This window comes from Maylandia zebra, linkage group LG18, assembly GCF_041146795.1.
Source record: "Maylandia zebra isolate NMK-2024a linkage group LG18, Mzebra_GT3a, whole genome shotgun sequence".
Taxonomy (NCBI): domain Eukaryota; kingdom Metazoa; phylum Chordata; class Actinopteri; order Cichliformes; family Cichlidae; genus Maylandia; species Maylandia zebra.
In genome coordinates this window covers 2,330,572-2,351,241 of record NC_135184.1, presented here as the reverse complement: position 1 = coordinate 2,351,241, position 20,670 = coordinate 2,330,572, and the positions used below count along the sequence as shown (strand labels likewise).

At 42.8% G+C, this 20,670-nt stretch overlaps 1 protein-coding gene across 1 annotated transcript; it reads right to left on the bottom strand.

Annotated features, from left to right (window-relative positions):
- Positions 1–1,688: 1,688 nt before the first annotated feature.
- LOC112436453 (immunoglobulin lambda-1 light chain-like) lies at positions 1,689–19,882 on the bottom strand. Its single transcript, XM_076876720.1, has 7 exons — positions 19,673–19,882; positions 19,270–19,580; positions 14,840–14,857; positions 4,812–4,851; positions 2,708–3,019; positions 2,501–2,575; positions 1,689–2,147 (listed from the first exon to the last, which is right to left on the bottom strand). Exons 1-7 carry the CDS (start codon positions 19,713–19,715, stop codon positions 1,999–2,001), a joined length of 948 nt encoding a protein of 315 aa, XP_076732835.1. The 5' UTR covers positions 19,716–19,882; the 3' UTR covers positions 1,689–1,998.
- Positions 19,883–20,670: the final 788 nt, after the last annotated feature.

The following is a 20,670-nucleotide window of genomic DNA, read 5'->3' as shown; positions in this document are numbered from 1 at the left end:
TTTTCTTCTTTATCTAACTTTTTGAATATCTTCACCTTTTCTTTGTTTTTGTGAATCAAAATGAATAAATAATATTCTCAGCATCTCATTTTTGTCCTGTTTTATCGACGACAGTTTTAAGAATCATTAAAATGATGATCATCAATTCTAATATCTATAAACAGTAATAAAAACAGGGCTGTGTTTCACGTCAGCTTCATTTATTTGTAGCCATGGTTAGATTTCATCTGCAGCAGGCAGTCATCCACCTTTACACACACATTTACACAACAGTACAAAAGTACTTTTTGATTCCTGAAAGAGAAATAAGACAAATGTTGCCTTTGTATCATCTCTGATATGGAAGGGATCATTTGAAGATGTGAGTGAAGGACACAAATATTTGGATCTGGTGTTGTTCTACATTTTAGGACTAAAAGACAGAAGGAAGAAAGTGAAAGTGACTGTGCGAGGCGTTGAAGTCATGAAGTCAAGTGGAGGCCGCTGACTGCTGTTACTTTCTGCTGTACAGGTTCAACAGGGACTCACAGTCAGCCTGCTAGAACATTTGGATGAAGAGAAAAAGGAGGAAAAAGACTTTGAGGGACAAATCCAATAAGATCATGTTTTGAATGTGGGAATACAACAGTTTCCTCCACCATGACACACACTGGAGCCTCTTTTTGCTCACAGCTTCACTGTTTGTCTCAAAGTTCAGTTTGGAGGCCAAAATTGTTGCAACACATTTGTAAGTTTGCACTAATTTCACTGTGTGACCCTTAATGGATGTAATGAAAGAATCAGTCAGTGAAATATGAAGCTGTGCTGTAAGTTTGGAGGAGAAAAGTGTCTGAGTGACTTTAATGAGGTGAACACATGAATACAGAGCACTGACTGACACGTACACACTCCTTTAATGAGTCGCACACATTTTTGTGACTTCATGAAATGTCAAAAATGACACAACACACAACAAGCTGCGAGCACATTATTGTGTGTTTGCTGTTTGTGTGCTTTGTTTGCTGTTATGATAGCAGGCATACAGCCATGTTCTCAATGTCTCAGCTATCATTGATTATTGCTGCTCTTCCTCTTCTATTAGGCACTTCAACTCAATGAATGACACACAGAAAGATTTCATGACTGTGTTCTTCACAATAAGGAGAATATGTTATCTGCATCTGAATGACTCATGTTGCCTTGTTTCTACTTTGTTTGCATATTTCTGCTTGTTGGAAAGGATTTTCTGAATCATTCAGTAGTTTTTGTAATAATAACGACATTTAGCAAGACTTCAAAATGATTCTCCAACATTTGCTGTTCAGACTTGATCTGTTCTTACGTGTGTGATATCCAGAATGAAAAACTCAGCTCAGGTAATAAAATGGGAGCTGAGCAGACTGCAGGGGCTTCATGGTCTCTCCTTTGATTCCATTAAAGTTCATTTGTCAGCTGTGAGTTGAGGATTTGAGCTGTTTCTCTCACAGGTGAAGAACACAGATCCTTCCTGGAATCATTCTTGAAGCAGAGTTCCTGCTTGTAACTGTCATTGTGTTATTAAAGTGAAAGCCACAGCTAACGGTGTGGAGGCTGCAGAGCAGAAACCCACACAGCCCGTCTGCTGCAGGAGAGCAAGTTTGGATACAGTCAGTTTGTGCTTCACTCACACGGGTTGTTGTTGATCACACAATGAAAGTAGAATCAAACTCTTCATCTTCAAATCTTTATTGTTCACACAAACACAACTACACTGTTTGACATTTGAAAATCAAACAAAAACTTGTGATAAAAATATTCCTGATGGTTTTTGTTACTACAATAAAAGTCACAATAAGCACAAAAAGAATTCTAACTCAGAGCAACAATACATGTAAAGATGTATTTATTTCAGACGATCTTCTAACTGTTGAAGAAAAAGGCAAAATAAGCTCAACACATCATAACTAACATTTGTGATCAAAGTGATGAATGAGATGAATTGATGAGATGTGATGGTGAGAAAAGGCGAGCAGGAAACAGTCAGTCAGCATGTGTGCAGTTGGTGGACGCTCCCTTGTTTGTGAGCATCATCAGCAGAGAGAGTCCACAGCAGTACACCAGACTCTTCACTATCAGCACTGTGTACAGCAGGCAGAGCAGCTTCACCCTGCACTGAGACTGGAAGGACACTGAAGGACAGACAGACACAAAGAGACAGACAGACAGTCGGGTTATTCCTCTCAGATCAAGGAGAAAAAGTCCAAATAGAAACAGTCACAGCTTCTTCTTCAAGTGGATGAATTGATGTAGTGTTTGTGTCCACTTGGGGGCAGAAGAACTCCACAAGCAGCTAACAAACTGATCTCTGACATATTATGGTCTGTCTGCTGTTTGGTGCTGAGCAGCTAGTGTACAGTGGCTTTATCAGAGCTTGTTGGATGAAGATTTGATCAATTAGTGCAACTTTAAGAGCCTAAACTTGTTCCAGCTGCCTCATTGGACATTGGAGCTGTCCATGCAGAGAGGCAGCAGGTGATCTTACAGTCAGCTGGCTGCAGAGCTGGCAGGTCTGCTGGCTCTCTCTCTGGAGGACAGGAGGCTGCTGGAGCTGGAAGCTCTGAAACAGAAAAGGAGTCAAATGTTTGGAGCTGCAGTGAGAAATGTCAGTCCTCTGCTGCTCTGCTCTCTTTGACAGCATCTCCACATGAAGCTGAATCACTGCTGAACACAGTCACCAAGCCTTCATTACCTTGTTGTGTTCGGGCCTCCACTGTGCCCCCCTCGTGCTTCACCCAGCAGCTGTATTTATATGTGTCAGAATGGCTCCCATCAAGCATCCTGATGGCAATGGTGCGTCCCGCCTCTCTGAGCTCCAGCTGCTCTCCCTCAGCAGGGGGCAGCTCCTCCGCTTCTCTGCCGTTCTTCTTCTGTCTTTTCCAGGAGAACTGGACCAGAGGAGGAAACATGGCTGAGGCCACACACAGCAGGGAGCTGTTCCCCTCCAGGTGGGCTCTGGATGCTGCTGGGTACACGCTCACCACGGGCTTCACTACCTGCTCATCTGAAGTTTGACAGCAGCAACAAGCAGCACAGACACACATTCACACAGTCAGCAGCAGCTTCCAGCACTGCACTGCATTCAGTCTGATCCTGGAAACTACATGGACTCTGATCACTAAACTACTCATCAGCACAAAGTTCACTACATACACTGGATTCAGCTTCATATCAAACACAGTCATCACCTCATGTCATCATGGCTCACATGAGGAACACTCAGCAAGTTGTTAAAAATAAAAACTTTAGTTGAAAATATATCCATTTGTCTTGATACAAGTGAAAATGTATTTTCCATATTAGTCCTTACAGGATTTCTAACAGAGATCCTCTTCTGTATAAAAATGCAATAATCTTAATTCATAATATATCGCACTAAAAAGGAAATAAAAAGTAATTCCACATAATTCAATTCATCGAAAAAAATTCACATTCTTGTCACGTATAATACAATTTATTTTAAAGACCATATGTTGTTTTTTCTTTAATTCTTTTAGTTCAAAAATTGGAAGAAAACTACTTTGATAAATGAGTTACAGCTAAGGCGAGCCGTGTGGAGGGAGAGAAGAACCCAAAGATGTAGGCGCTGACTCAGATGAGAAGAGTGCGCTTTATTGACACTGGGTGAAAATGCAGAGTAACACAAGGACAGGAACTAACTACAAAAACCTGACAGCATGACGCGCAGGATGATGTGCGGGATAATGCTAGGGTGAAACACAGAATAACACATCGAGGTAACACAGACGGACCAGTGACGAACTCAAGAAAACACACTATAAATACATATAGGGAAATAAGGAAACTGCACACAAGAGCGAGACACGGCTGAACCAAACTGACATTTCTTCAACTTTTTCTCGGTGTGATTTCATATATATTATATATTATTTGGCAATAAATATAAATTTTTCTTAATACAACTGAAATGATATATAAAACATATTATAATAAATAACATACTTGTTTTACAAAGTGAATGATTCTGAACTATTTTATTACAATGATGACAAGAGCAGAACATCAGTTTTGTTGTTGCTATACTTTTTAAAAATATGTGAAAGTATCACTGCACACATTTAAATGCAATTAATATGAAATTTATAGTAGAGTAAAACAAATTCATTAATCCGTGTTTATGATATAATATCTAAAGAATGTGAAATTATTTTACAAAGTTGTGTTTTCTGCCAAAATCTTTGAATTTTGCAATTAAGACAAATCAAACAAGCAAGAAATACTGAAAGACTGTAACAATCTCATATTTTATCCTGCATTTTTTAATCACATTTTACACAAATTTTAATGTCTCAGTTTTTATGACAATTAACATATTCATATATATATATATATATATTTTTTTTTTTTTTTTTTTTTTTTTTTTAAAAAAAGACTGATTGAACCAGGAAAATGTCTCTTTGACAATTATCATAAACCATGTCTACATTTTCACTTCAGCATTATTTATATTTACAAATTTACTGCTTCGAGATTACTTCTAATGTCAAATATGATCTTGTGTTAAAAACCAGCAGAATCACTGAGAGGATCAAATCCTAAATATTTGTAACATCACTAATATTTGCAGAAATAAAGAATAACTTTAGTTGTTCAGTGAGATTTCAACATGTTTTCAGAGATTATTGAGCTTTTCTTATGTAACAATGGCTGCAGATGAATTCTCTACTAATGATGAAAAACTAACATGTAAAGCCTGAAGCAGCACAAACTGACTTTAAACACATTTTCAGCTTCTACAATAAAACAACTGAAGGAAAATAAATGTTTGTTCTTACCTGTTACAGACAGTTTAGTTCCAGAGCCAAAGATGAAGTAGTAGTATCCTCCCACAGTGAGACAGACTGCTACAAAAACCTGTCTGCTGCTGAACGTGTCAGCTGAGGTGAATGAGTCCAAATGAGGAAGCAGGATCATATTTCAGCTCCATGATGTGTTTCTCTAATGTTCATATCAACATGACTGTCTCTTCTTCTCTTTTCTTTTAGCCACACTAGCAGCACGGCTCTGATGTTAATGTCAGTCTGTTGGTCAGTCCACTACTTTAGTCCACATGAAAACAGAAAATCACTATATAAGCACCAGTCCATTTATCCCATCAATGATGAACCACTACAATGAAACATGCTGCTGATAGGATCATGGTTTGGCCCATCTGGCTCACCATCATTAATCACACAATCAATTTTGAATTCTAGCAGCAAATTGTAAAGAAAACTATCAGAACATCTGTCTGTGAACTGAATCTCAGGAGAAAGTGGGCCATGCAGCACCACAATGACACAAACCAGTCACGTTTGTTCTCTTTGTTCCAAATAATGGTGAAAGAAAAAGAATCCAGTGAATCCAGCGAGTGATGTGATGAGTCTCTGATGTCTTTCTGATGTGGTTTTGTTGCGTCCTTCAAACCACACCTGGTGTATTTTAGAAGAGAAACATGTTGGTCTGCACAGGCTCTTCTATTTTCAACACTGACAGGATTTCCTTTGCTGTTTCTTCTGTCCTGCACATTTTCCTCTGTTTTCTGCAGCTTGATGGAGCTTCTGTAAAAAATAGAGTCAGAGTTATTTTTAGTGGTGCAGAGCAAAGAGATGCTTCAGGGATGCTTCTGAAATGTGCTGTGGCATGTCTGCTGGAATCATCAGTGTTGTACTGAGTGGCCTCAATCAGCTCCAGCAGCCTCGTAGGAACACACAGCGTCCATGCCTGCTGTTAAAAATAGAGCTTTGGAACAACCGAGTCCAACAGAGTCCAACAGAAATGGTGTGAAAGAGCTGGAAGCGAGCAGTTCATGTGAGAAAATCCAACATGTCAGAATTAAAGCTGCTCTGTGTCAAAAATGGAGTCAAGTTCTTCCAAACTGATGTGCTGGACTGATTATCAGTTACTGCAGGTGCTCCAGCCGAGGAGGAGCAGGAACCAGCAGAACTGCCAAACCCCACCGACACACATCACACACACCACAAATGCCACACTCACAGAGAGACAAAGATAGAAAACAGAGGGAGGAAAGATCGATGGTGGGTAGGCAGCAGAGGATCAGGGGACCATAACACCATCTTACACAGTTATTAACTAATGAGCTCATTGACTAATCTGAAACATCACTTTGATTTTTCTAACAGCTTCATTGGAAGTTCAGCTCACAGTGGATCTGCAACATGAGCAGCTGAAGACCTTCAAGAGCTGAACTTGAAGTTTAAACACACAGTTGTACAGAAACTGTGGCAAAATGGTTTAAGGGCAACAACATCCAGTTATCAGAGTGACCGTCACAAATCTGATCTCAGCTCAATAAAAAAACAAAAAGTTTCTGATGGAAGAAATGTGACAGAGAGGCTGAAGTACTTTCCCCTGTCATCACATCTTTGAGCAGGTAAAAGGATTTAACATCCAGCCTCATGTGTTAGACCCAGATTTGTGGCATCACTGTAAGAAAAGAGCTTTTCCCCATGTGCTCGTAGTAAATCATCTTTATTTTTCATCAAAGTTATAATCAAAGTATGATCCTGATCTATATGTTAAATAATAAATGTAGTAAGTAAAATAACTGCTGATCTTCTGTAAACACAGTGATTGGTGACGACCTGCCAGAGGGAGGAGAGGTGGGGTGAGTGAGCACTTGTCAGAGCATAAATTGGAGCCTCAGAGATGTTCAGGTTCTGTTTCCAGCAGTTCTGTGTGATGAGCAGTTCAGATGATCGGATACCAGAAATTCACCTTTGGAAATTCTGGCAGAGACACCAGAGACATCAAGCAGCTGCCCAAACAATGGACTTACCAATTCAACATGGATTTTCAGAATCAGAATCAGAATCAGAATACTTTATTGATCCCTGGGGGAAATTATTTACTCCATCTCTGCTCATCATCATCATCATCATCATCATCATCATCATCATCATCATCATCATCATCATCATCATCTTTGCTCTGTTGGATTATTATTCTAACGGTTTGGACTCCCATCATTCTACTGGTGGATTGCAGCTTCTCCCAACACTGAGAAGATCTGGGGTCTCGCTGTTTTCCTGAAGTATCGAATATTCAAGGATTCCTGCTTTCCTGTTGGATTGTTTCCATTAGCACAAAACACTGAGATGAAAGAAAATTCAGCACAAGATCAGCTCATTCTCTCCTCCAACCTCTCTCATCCCAAAGACAAGGACAAAATCAGCATTAGCTCAGAGTAGGTTAATGAGATAATTATGATTGATGTGATTTTCTTATTATTTTGTGACTGTTATTATCATTTAATTCTGCCTCTGCTTCTCTCCTGCCAAATAAAGTAAAATATCCTGTAATTACAGTCTAAATTGTGGACATACCCTTCTTAAACCTTTGTGACAAAGGATTTCTTCAAATCACCCTGTAGTTCTTCAGCTAAGACACCTGAGTTAGAAAACACAAACACTGCAGTCGTCTTTACACGCGTGGGCAGTCGCTCTGAGACCTGCGTCTCATCACTGCCTGCACTCTTTATTTATACGTGTGTGTGTGTGTGTGTGTGTGTGTGTGTGTGTGTGTGTGTGTGTGTGTGTGAGTGTGTGAGTGTGTGTGTGTGTGTGTGTGTGAGTGTGTGTGTGTGTGTGTGTGTGTGTGTGTGAGTGTGTGAGTGTGTGTGTGTGTGTGTGTGTGAGTGTGTGTGTGTGTGTGTGTGTGTGTGAGTGTGTGAGTGTGTGTGTGTGTGTGTGTGTGTGTGTGTGTGTGTGTGAGTGTGTGAGTGTGTGAGTGTGTGTGTGTGTGTGTGTGTGAGTGTGTGTGTGTGTGTGTGTGTGTGTGTGTGTGTGTGTGTGTGTGTGTGTACAAATAGCTTCTTATTCTAAGAACTCTGAGCTGAGGTTCCCCTTTTTCTAATTCTGTATTTTCTTACAAAAAGAGGAATCTATCAGTTATCAGCTATCAGTTGTTTATCACACAAAGGTGCATGTCAAAAGTCACGTAGACGTTTGCTTAGTGATTAAATAAAAGAATACATTTCATGAAGCTGATCACATTATATAAAATCAATATTCTTTTGACACTTTGTGAAATAGTAAAGGTAAGTACAAGAATATTAATCATTTTATTGTAAACAGCTCTTAGAGGTTACTCCTGTCCATCACTTTTTGAGGTGATGGACAGGGCGTTCACAGCTCTTAGCATCTTGGTGGCCGATCATAGCGATCTGCTCCTTAAAAATGGAATGTATGTAAAGATTTTAAGGAATGGTTCAGTATTAGTGCAAATGTTTTCACTGTAACTGAAAATCTTTAGAAGATTTTTTTGATTTATCAATTAAAACTATTAAAAAATTAATCTTACAGTAATGAGTATGTGTCCTTTATGAACTCTTAGTTTATTAGATTTATATTTCCTGGAGTGTTATTCCCAGGAAAGATTAGGATATCAGCCTCTCTGACTTTGTCTCTGATGAACTCATTTCTAATCTTGTCCAGTGAAAGTCTGAACATCTTCAGTTCGGCCTCCTGTCTTTTTATCAGAGCCACAGGATCCAAACCAGACATCACAGCAGCTCTCACCAACATCCTGTAAACCTTCCTTTCACTCTGCTGCTGTCCTTCTGTCACAAATCACCTGACAGTCATTTAAAGTTAGCAGCACAGTGTGGCTGTGACAATGCTGCTCAAACTTTCCTAAATTACATTCCAAGTTATATACTGCTCAACAACATAAAGGGAACACTTGGAGTTACATTGTGTTGTTTAAGGGTTCCCTTTATTTGTTGAGCAGCATATATTAAGATCATTTAAGCAGATTACTGTGAAGGACTTTAATGGTTTGCTGATGGATTCGCCTCCATCTCCTGTGTTCTTGCTGTCAGGTGGATCCTTGTGATCCTGTAAACAGTGATGCACCTGAGAGTCACAGACAGACATGTGGGACACAGACAGACCTCTTCCACAGCAGATGTCTTTAGTTCACAGGAGGAAAAATACAGGTGTGATAATGACGGCTGCATTCCAGTTAGCAGAGGTCCTGCTTTGTGGATCAGAGTCAGTTTCAGCCTGCTGTGTTACAGTGGACAGCTACAAATAACAGGTGTAGCCTGAAAGGTCGATCAGATGAAGGTTATTGGTTTGAATCCATGTTGAGAGGTTGGTATCTATCTCTCTGAGATTACTTTTTTTTGTTCATAAAGTTGTTCTGAGACAAACTGCTGCTGCCTCCAGCTGACTGGTTCCAGGTGTTGCAGGTATGAATCCTCCTGATGGTTCAGTCTGAGAAGAACTGAAGTCAGAACAGTTTTAAAATGTTTGCTGGCACAAAAACACAACCTGACATCCAAGGTGAAATTCTGTGATTTAGAAGTGGAATTACAGAGAACAGTGGTGATATCACGGCCACTGAACTGTGATTAAATAAATGTTTTAAAGAACAAACAGTGTGCTCTGTAGAGCTGTTTGATAGCCAGAATACACAGAAGTCCTGCTCTCACACTGACAGCAGTGATGGACACGTACAGCTTCATGATGGCTGCCAAACACACAAAGAACACGACAGGATCAACAACCTGTGAAACAGTTTTAGCAGTTTTTATACAAAATGTCATCTCTGTCATTCTAACTGTAAGCGATCATTAGCTAGATTAGCCACACGGTATTAGAGGGTTGTTGCTAGCTAGCGATGCTGCACACCTGTTACTCCCGTAGTCTTTATGCTTCAATGATTCCACAGGTCTCATTTTTTCTTATCCTGTTTTAGACAGAGATGACATCAGCAGCAGACTCCACAGAGACCCAGAGTTACTGTTAGTATCTGAATTATATGGATTTAAACAGTTTTAGATTCAGTTCAAATTCAAATTCAAATTTAAATTTTTTATTTGTCACGTACACAGTCATACACAGTACGATATGTAGTGAAATGCTTGGACAACTGCTCGTGACCTAAAGAGAACAAAAAAGGAAAAGGCTATGAATAAGATAGGAACTAAATATGAAAAATTAAAAAGGGTAAATTTAACTAGGAAGGAATAAAATATAAATTAAGGTTAAAAATGAAATAACTGTACAACACAAATTAGAATGAAGGGTAAATTTAACTGGGAAGAATAAGATAAAATATATAAATTAAAGTTGAAAATAAAATAACTGTACAACAAAATACACAATATAGAACTATATAAGAATGTATGAAGAAATATAAATCTAAATAAATATATACACAATAACAGCAGCTGTACAAGTATTAACCGGAAATGAAGAATATAGTGACCAGTGTTGTGCAAAACCAAAGTCCAGAAAGTCCAGTGTGTGTGTAAGAACCATATGTGTGGGTCAGTACTGTGTGGTGGTGTGATTGAGAGACCGTATCGCCTGCGGGAAGAAGCTCCTCCTCAGTCTCTCTGTGTTGGTCTTCAGGGAGCGGAATCGCTTTCCTGACCTCAGCAGAGAGAACAGTCTGTTGTTGGGATGGCTGAGGTCCTTCACCATCTTCCTGGCCTTGGTCCAGCACCGCCTGCTGTAGATTGAGTGCAGGTCAGGGAGCTCGGAGCGGATGGTGCGCTCAGCTGACCGCACAACCCTCTGTAGAGCTCGTCTGTCCTGCATGGTGCTGTTCCCGAACCAGGTTAAGATGTTTCCCGCCAGGATGCTCTCTATGGTGCACGAGTAAAAGTTCCTGAGCACCTTGGAGGGCAGTTGGAAGTCTCTCAAGCGTCTGAGGTGGTAGAGACGCTGACGGGCCTTTTTCACCACGGTGTTGATGTGACAGGACCATGACAGGTCCTGCGTGATGTGAACTCCAAGGTATTTGAAGCTGTCCACTCTCTCCACTGGGCACTCGTTGATGACGGGGGTCTGGTAGTTCCTCTCCTGCTTAGTGCTGAAGTCCACTATCAGCTCCTTTGTCTTACTGACGTTTAGAAGGAGGTTGTTCCTCTGGCACCAGTTCTCCAGATTCCTAATCTCCTTCAGGTAGGCCGTCTCGTTGTTATCAGAGATCAGGCCCACCACGACGGTGTCGTCAGCAAACTTGATGATGGTGGTGGAGCTGGTAGTGGCCACACAGTCATATGTGTACAAAGAGTACAGCAGGGGGCTCAGAACACACCCCTGGGGGTTCACACAGAGCGCTCTACAGCCTGCTAACATGGAAAGTTTAAATGAAATAAAGCACACTGACAAAAGGTTTGATAGAAGTGTAATTTGTTCTTTTCATTTAATAACAGGGTCCAAAGTCCACATCATTATCAACAGCTACATTCACCCTGGGGAGCAACAAGTGAACGTGACCATGAGGACCAAGCTGGGTTTCCTGGGTCCAGAGGTTTGAGAAATGTCCTCCCTTTCATTTATCACAGCTTCTGTTGACCCACGGAGGAAGACTCCTGATGTGTCATTTCAGAAACATCAGGAACTGAAGGTCACCGCAGGGATCAAGCAGAACTCGCAATCTTCACCAGCAGCTTCCTCAGAGGGAAATCTTCAGACCTCCACTAGACGCCCAAAATAGAAGATGGACAAATCTGCATTTCATGAGCAGTGTGATAGAGACCTTTACTTTGTGTGATGTTAGAAGTTTTCACATCATCCTCAGATGAAGCACAGAGACTCTGGACTTTTACATAATGATGTTATATTCAGTCCTGTAGAAAGTTACATATTTAAAATATATATTATCCCAGGTGGTGTTACCCTTTTCCCTGTGGTGGGGAGAGGCAGACCGCCCCGACTCCGCAGCAGCAGGGAGGCCCCACACTCCAGACCGCAGTCGGACGGCCAACTCCTCCTAGCCCCCCCGCTCCAGCAGGTCGCAGAGAACGGGGGTGAGAGAAGACTCCAAACCTCCCTCCACCCGCTCATTGTAGTGTTGATGCATGTGTGTTCTAAGGTGTATTTAAAACCCAGGAGGGCATGGAGCTACCTGCCAGAGAGCAGCAGGTAAGGGCATGGTCCCTCCTGCTAGCCCTCAATGTCTACGTGTATTTAACATTGAGAGGTGGGCAACGACGCCAGGGGTGAGGTGTACACCCTGATGGTCTTTTGGAGTCCGTGATTGTGCCCACCCCCAAGATCCTATATGTATGTGTAATGAGAGTGTGAGTAATGTGAATGTCTAAGTTGTGGGATAAAATTGAGGCACAGGCAGCCAGAAGGGGACAGAGGGGGGGGGGGGGGGGGTAGCCTCCCCTGCACCCTGGTGACACAGCTTTACCCCAAGGCCCTGCATGTGTGGGTGATTGTGGTGGAGCCGGAAGAGGGAGGCAGCTGGAGATGGGGAGGGAAGGAAGGGAGGGGCAAGTGACCCCTCCCTGGGGCCAGCTCCCCCACTGACCCCAGTAGGCACCCCCATACTCCGCAACCCGTCATGGAAAGGGGACCCAGGCCCATCCGGACTGGGGCCCAGTGCAGCAGCGCCGCCTGGCCCCACAGAGCCCGGGACAGCCCACCTGACCCCACCACAGAGAAAACTGCACCCACCCCATCATCCACTCATCTTCCAGACTACACAAGACAATAGACGCCCAGGCTGAGATCTTCCTCCACCTCTCCTGTATCTCCCCCTCCTGCAGAGAGAGTTCCTGAAGAGAGGAAAGCTCCTGAAAGATGTGACAACCTCCCCCACCAGTTGAGCCTCTTCGACTTTTCTGTTTCTCATATAAACGTTTCAGTGCCTCATCTTCAGCTGCAGGTCTGAACATCCTTCAGTTCAGTTCAGTCCGAGCAGCAGAGCTAATGTCTGAACTACAGCATTGACTTTAATCAGCATTCAGGCTCACAGTGATTTCTAAGGAATTCACCAAGATGGCGCCGCGTATGGATGCCCTGGTGCTTCAGTGCGTTACTTTTGTTTTGTTTTTGTGCATTTCTTCTGTGTCTGGGCACTCCTCTGGATATTCTTACACCAGAGAAGAGCTCCTTAACTGCAGGACTACAACGCCTGTGGATTTATTTCCAATATTTGTCGCATCTGCGGCAGATTTACTGCTGACTCTGACCAGGAAAGCGAGACGCCGAAAGAGAGGGAAGCGAGCCGGCGCACTCGTGCGTTTGAGGAGACGCGGACTGCGAACGGCCCTTCCTGGGATCTTCCTTTCTAATGTACGCTCACTCGGGAATAAGATTGACGAACTGGCCCTGATGAGAAGCATGAACAGAGACTTTGCCTCCTCCTGTGTCTTATGTTTTACGGAGTCGTGGCTCAGTGTGAACATCCCAGACTGCGCGCTCAAGCTGGAGGGCTTCCATCTGCTGCGCGCGGACCGGCAGGCCGCTCTCTCCGGTAAGTCCAAAGGTGGAGGTGTCTGCTTCTACATCAATAGTGGCTGGTGCACAGATGTGACAGTGATTGCTCAGCACTGCTCTTCCTCTCTGGAATATCTTTTTATCCACTGCAAACCGTTTTATTCTCCGCGGGAGTTTGCCTCATTCATCCTGGCCGCTGTTTACATCCCGCCAGACGCAGATGCGCAGGCAGCTCAGTGCGCACTCGCGGAGCAGATTCTCCACATGGAGCGGACATTCCCGGACTCTCTCATCATTGCTCTTGGGGACTTTAACAAAGCCAATCTGAGCCATGAGCCCCCGAAATATAAGCAGTATATTAAATGCCCGACCAGAGAGGAGAGGACATTAGACCACTGCTACAGCACGATCAGCGGGGCCTATCGCGCGGTGCCCCGCGCTTCACTCGGACTTTCTGACCACGTCATGATCCACCTAATCCCCGCGTACAGACAGAGGCTGAAGCTCTCCAAACCTGTCGTGAGGACTAAAAAACTGTGGAGCAACGAGGCTGTGGAGGAGCTTCGCACGTGTTTGGAGACCACAGACTGGGACACATTGAAGGCTGCTTCTAACAGCTTGGACGAGTCTACGGACACTGTCACCTCCTATATCCACTTCTGTGAGGACAGCATTGTGCCATCACGCACCAGGGTGAGTTATAACAATGACAAACCCTGGTTTACTCCTAAACTCAAAAAGCTGTGGCTGGAAAAGAGAAAGGCGTTCAGAAGCGGAGACAGGGACTGCTACAGAGAGGCCAAGTACAGGTTCACTAAAGAAGTGGACATTGCTAAACATCAGCACTCTGAGAAGATGCAGCAGCAGATCTCAGAGAATGACTCGGCCTCTGTGTGGAAAGGTTTTAGGAATATCACCAACTACAAGCCTAAAACCCCCCACTCCACTGATGACTTGCTCTTGGCCAACACCCTCAACGACTTCTACTGCCGTTTTGACGAGCCATCAGGCAGCCTTCACACCTCCAACGGCCCCAACAATAGAGGCACTTTGGACACTAATTCCCCCACCTCTCCCCCCTCCATAGAGCCATCACCACCTTCAAACTGTTCACCTACAACACCCCCCTCCTCACCCCACACAAAAGAGGATTTCACACCACCACCTCCTCCCACCACAACTCTTCATATTCATGAAGCAGATGTGAGGAAGCAGTTTAAGAGTCTGAATGCTCGAAAAGCTCCCGGCCCAGACGGTGTGTCTCCTGCCACCCTCAGACACTGTGCAAACGAGCTGGCCCCAGTGTTTTCTGGCATTTTCAACTCCTCACTGCAGGCATGTCATGTGCCTGCCTGCTTCAAGTCCTCTACCATAATCCCTGTCCCCAAGAAACCTAGGATCACTGGACTAAATGACTACAGACCCGTGGCTCTGACATCTGTGGTCATGAAGTCATTTGACCGCCTAGTTCTCTCCCATCTCAAGACCCTCACGGCCCCCCTCCTGGATCCCCTGCAGTTTGCATACAGAGCCAACAGGTCTGTAGATGACGCCATCAACATGGCCCTACACTTCATCCTGCAGCATCTGGACTCCCCAGGAACCTACGCCAGGATCCTGTTTGTGGACTTCAGCTCTGCCTTCAACACCATCCTTCCAGACCATCTCCGAGGCAAGCTTTCCCAGATGAATGTGCCTGATCCCATCTGTCGGTGGATCACTGACTTCCTGACGGACAGGAAGCAGCATGTGAGGCTGGGAAAGAATGTCTCGGACTCCCGGACCATCAGCACCGGCTCCCCTCAGGGCTGTGTTCTTTCTCCTCTGCTCTTCTCCCTGTACACCAACTGCTGCACCTCCACCCACCAGTCTGTCAAGCTAATCAAGTTTGCAGATGACACCACCGTTATTGGGCTCATCTCGGACGGGGACGAGTCTGCCTACAGGAGGGAGGTTGAACGTCTGGTGTCCTGGTGCAGCCACAACAACCTGGTGCTGAATGCCCAGAAGACAGTGGAGATTATTGTGGACTTCAGGAAGCACACAGCCCCACTCCCCCCCATCATCCTGACTGACACCCCCATCACCTCTGTGGACTCATTCCGCTTCCTGGGTACCACCATCACCCAGGACCTGAAGTGGGAGCCCACCATCACCTCCGTCATCAAGAAAGCCCAGCAGAGGATGTACTTCCTGAGGCAGCTGAAGAAATTCAACCTGCCAACACGGACGATGATGCAGTTCTACACTGCAATCATCGAGTCCATCCTCACCTCCTCCATCACCGTGTGGTACGCTGGAGCCACTATCAGGGACAAACAGAGACTGCAGCGTGTTGTGCGCTCTGCTGAGAAGGTGATTGGCTGCAGACTCCCATCTTTGCAGGACCTGTACACCTCCAGGACACTGCGGCGTGCAGCCCGGATCTCAGCTGACCCTTCTCACCCTGGACACAGTCTGTTTGACCTGCTCCCCTCAGGCAGGAGGCTCCGGTCCATTCGCACCAGAACCTCTCGCCATAAGAACAGTTTCTTCCCCTCTGCTGTTGGACACATGAACAATAACCATATGACTGTCCCCACCACTAACACATGACCCTACGCTGTGTTCACTGCATCATTCCATGTTTGGCACTGATCACCACCTGCACTCATGTATATATCTTTCCACGTAGCACTCTATTCTTATTCTCATGTATATATCCCATGTATATCTCATGCACATATCTTTCTATGTAGCACTTTTAATTCTTATTCCTACTTTTATTTTTTCATGTCTATTTAAGTGCTATTTATGACATTATGTTTGCACTGAAGCACCGCAGCAATTTCCTAATGTTGTAAACCTGCTCAACATTTGGCAATAAACCCCTTTCTGATTCTGATTCTGATTCTTTAGTCAGGGTAAATTCACTCATGTGCACAGATTAGCTAACAAACATGACTGTCATCATCTTAGCTAGCTAATGATGTTAGTTACTGATTAGCTTACAAACAAAAATTTAACTTACTGACAAAGTGTGTCAGTGCCTCGAGTCCTTCTGTCAGTTAGACGGAAGGACCCGACTGTTAAACGATAATGCTGTTAAACTGGGTGACGCTGCACCCAGTTTAACAGCATTAACTAACTAACGTAATTAGTAGCGGTGCAACGATACACAAAACTCACGGTTCGTTCGATACTTTGGTGTCACGGTTCGATATTTTTTCGATACAAAAAAATGTTCATGCTTTTTTAATTTGTCATTTATTAAAATTATAAATATATATTTTAACTCAAAAGTACAGTTTTTAAATTTAATGTTGCTGAAACAACAAAGTAATAAAAAAAATAAATCTATCTGATCGAGAAATCACTCATCTTTGGAAAAGAGAGTTTATTACAGAGAAATGGCTCTTTCCAAAATAAAAGCTATACTATACGCTTCTTCTGGGCTATATTCTCAGCAGCATATTAAACATATCAGGTCCCCATAAGGAGAATCCTGTGCTAACGGCTGTCTAAATGACTCGGGTAAAGTTTGTAGCATGCTTGTTGTTTTTGTCTGCTTCCACTGGTCTTTGCAGTAGGATGATGTCGGCGTAAATGTGCAGTCATATTAATTTTGTTCCCACTAGTGCTGTCAGCGTTAATCTCGTTGAAATGACGTTAACGCCACAACACGGCAAATCTCCGTTAACGAGCTACCGCGGATCGCCCCGTGCGTGGGGCTGGACGGCAACATGTTAACGAGCAAACTGCACTAACGCACTAGTTCCCACCCATGTAATTGAGCATTGCGTGGCACATCTGACATACTGTTTTACTTTTGTCCATGACGCTTCAGGGTCATACTTAATATGAAGACCAAAATAGTTCCAAACACCAGATCTGAGTGAGGGTGGGGGAGGTTCAATTTGCCATGTTGCAACGAGCTTAGCTTCTGTCTTGCTAGCTTGCGCTGTGCTCAGTGGATCTGCACTCGACAGTGCAGCCTAGGCGGAGTAGTCGAGCGCAGATTCACTGAGCTCTCAACACAGACAGCATCGTCAGAAGAAAAGTTGATAAAATAAATTAAAAATTTTGTATTGTTCGATACATGTGCGTACCGAACCAAAAGCACTGTATCGAACGGTTCAATATCGATATGAGTATCGTTGCACCCCTAGTAATTAGAGTCAAACTCAGGAGGAAGGAAACCTGCACCCAGACTCCAGGGGGCGATAGAGATGTTTTGACTTCATTTTTGGGGGAAGCTGTCAGGTCGTTCATGTTTTACAGTCATTAGTTTGAATGCGATTGGAGTTTAATCACCTGCCTTTTGACTGTTAGGAGGACGGAGCCAGAGGAAGAGGGTTTTAATGTGATTGGTCACGTTGATGGACAGTTACACATAAGCGCTGTTTTAAACTGTATTTGTTTACAGTTCAGTTTGTTGAATTAACCATCAACAGTTACTGCTTGCTGTGTAGTCATGGAAACACTGACAGCTGTCACTGGATTACTTTAATGCTGAAGAAATCTTACAAAAAGAGGATTCAGAGATAAATTCTGAAGCCTCAGCGCTCCTGTTCCAATACTCTCTTGTACAATATCACCTTTTATGATTAAAAACAATTATCATGACGAGCAGCACACATCATTCCTAATGAAATACGGAGCTCCACCCACTGTGGGTTCAGGCTCGACTGTAATAGTTCATGTGATAATATTACAGGTTCTCTGAACAGGCAGGATGTGACAGGCTGTCCTTTCACAACACAACCTGACAACAGTGAGTGGCTCATCGGTCTGATCTGAACTAGTGTCTTATAAAACAGTGAAGGCTGTTGCTGCCATTCTCTGTAAGTTTGAAGCGTCTAATAACTATATTACACACCATTCTTGGCGCTGCCGTGTGCGAAGTGTGCTACGTTTTTTTGCTTTGTGGTTTTCTCTGTGCAGCTAACCTGTGAGGAAACACTGAATATGGCCGTCATATCATAAGCAATGGTTCTCAGGAAATCAAGCCAGTTTTCCCCCCTTGTAATTTGAATTAAAGAAAAAAACTACTACTCCTTGTAGGAAAGGAAAATACAACTTCTAGCACTGAAAACTATGTATAGGTCTGTAAGTCAATGTGTGTTCAGTCTCCTGTAAATGAACAGACTCTGTTTTGAAAAGTGCAAATCAGTCCCAGAACAACAGCAAAGGAGCTTCTGAAGATACTGAAACAAGGACTAGGTATAAGTATAAGGTGGCATGAAGAAGAACACTAATGTGGTTGTAGTGCAGAAAACGTCAGGTCATCAGTGAGGAAGTGAACAAAAAGACAAACATTACACTTTAAAGAAAGCAAAGTCAAGTTTATTTATTATATATTTATGGAAAGAAGCAAAATTCAACAAAGAGTCTTAAAAACCTGATTCAGTTCCAGCATTTCTGTCAGGAGGTCTGGAACAAAATCCCAGAAACTTCCTGTGATTAGATGACTAAGATTCAATTTGAGGAAATGTGAAGTTATGTGAGTTAAAACTGGTGAACGAAAGTGTTTTACATGGAATCTCTTTTTGTTAAATCTGTGTGTTTAGTCGAGCCGCTGCTAGAAGGACAAAATCCTGACATCAGTCCAAGTGTCTGGTTAAATGTACTGAAAGGTGTTAAACAACAAGTGCTGCTGGAAGAGTTTTCATGAAGAGAACATTAACACTGTGAATGAGGGATGGACTTTGACTCAGTTTGACACAATCTGTTTTTCTTTCACTTTGAATAAATGTTTTTGTGGGACTGAGGATACATTTGTTTACATTTGGAAGTTTGATGTCATCTGTTCCTCTTGTTTCTGTCTTAAAACAGGATGAAAAATCTGTTTAAACAGAAATAAATCGAATTGAATTTCTGACAGCAGTAAATAAAAATGGTCCCTGAGCTCAGTATGTTTGTGACTCTGAGATGGAGGTGAAACATGTGAAGCTGGGCTGTGGTTTACTGCTCTCTTCCTGTCACAGACACTGTTTGACATCTGTTCATCTGTTGGTTTTTGTTCAGGCTGCAGGGATCATTTCTCACTGTGGGTATCAACTTTAACACAGTTACAGTAGTAGGTGGCTGAATGATCGAGTTTAACTTTCTCTATCTTCAATTCAAAGATGTTCTGATTCATCTCAGCAGAGAAATCATTTTTCTGAGGGTGACCGTAATCTGAATAAACACTGCCATCATTAGTATAAATGCGCAGAATAACTTTGAATGTTTCTTTTTCTTTCTTCTGGTACCAGTACCGATAGCTGTCAGCACACTGTTCAGTCCCTCCACAGCTGAAGGAGACACTTTGTCCAACTCTCCTGGTCAATGTTAAATCCTCCTGAATCAGCTGTTCTGCTGCCATGGTAACCAGTGCTGTAGAGACACAGACAGATAGATGAAGGTTAGTGTGACAGTGTTTGTTACAGGTTGACTTTGTTGGCTCCTGATTGGCTGGAAACACTCACCTGAACACAGACAGCACAGAGCAGCAGCTGGGAGGAAAAGCATTTTGTGCAGTGGTGTTTCCTCTGGTGAACCTGGGGAGAAGTGGCGCTCTGATGCAGCTGAGGCCAAACAAGGACGAGCTGTGAGATCAGACGAGGGCCACGTGGTTTCTAACAGGTCCTCAAAGCTCCCATCAGCCCCTGCGGCCCACAGATAAGACTGCTGCTGCTGATTGACAGCTCAGCTGAAGCTGCTGTGGTTTCATCGTCTTCATTTCAATCTGACAGCAGATCCAAAAATCTGGGTCACATGATGCACAAACACTCAGAAACATTCATGTTGCTGTGAATTTAGTAACACACACTGTTATCTGTGGTTTAACAGCTGTGATGAAAACACTAAATATACAAACTAAATATAACTAAACTATAAAGAAAAATACAAACATAAAAAATAATATTCTGTAAAAATCATTTAAAAGTTCATAAATTATAAACAAAGGACTTTAAAAGAATAAAATCTCATGAAACATAATTTATAGTCAAATTCTTTTTTCTTTTTTTTGTTTTTAAGGTTTTAGCTTCTGTGAAGCACTTTGAGATTTTTATCTTGAAAGGTGCTCTATAAATAAAGTTTTACTTACTTACTTACATGTGGTTCGGTTGTGTGTTTAAAATTTGTTTATCTTTGTGAATCAAAATGAATAAATAATATTCACAGCATCTCATTTTTAATTGTTCTGTTTTATCGACGACGGTTTTAAGAATCATTAAAATGATGATCATCAATTCTAATATCTATAAACAGTAATAAAAACAGGGCTGTGTTTCACGTCAGCTTCATTTATTTGTACCCATGGTTAGATTTCATCTGCAGCAGGCAGTCATCCACCTTTACACACACATTTACACAACAGTACAAAAGCAGGAATATTTGGAAACATCTCTGTGATCTCTATAAGACAAAAGGATGGGAGAGGCTGGTGTGGTCTCAACACTGTTCACAGTGTTTCCTTCAG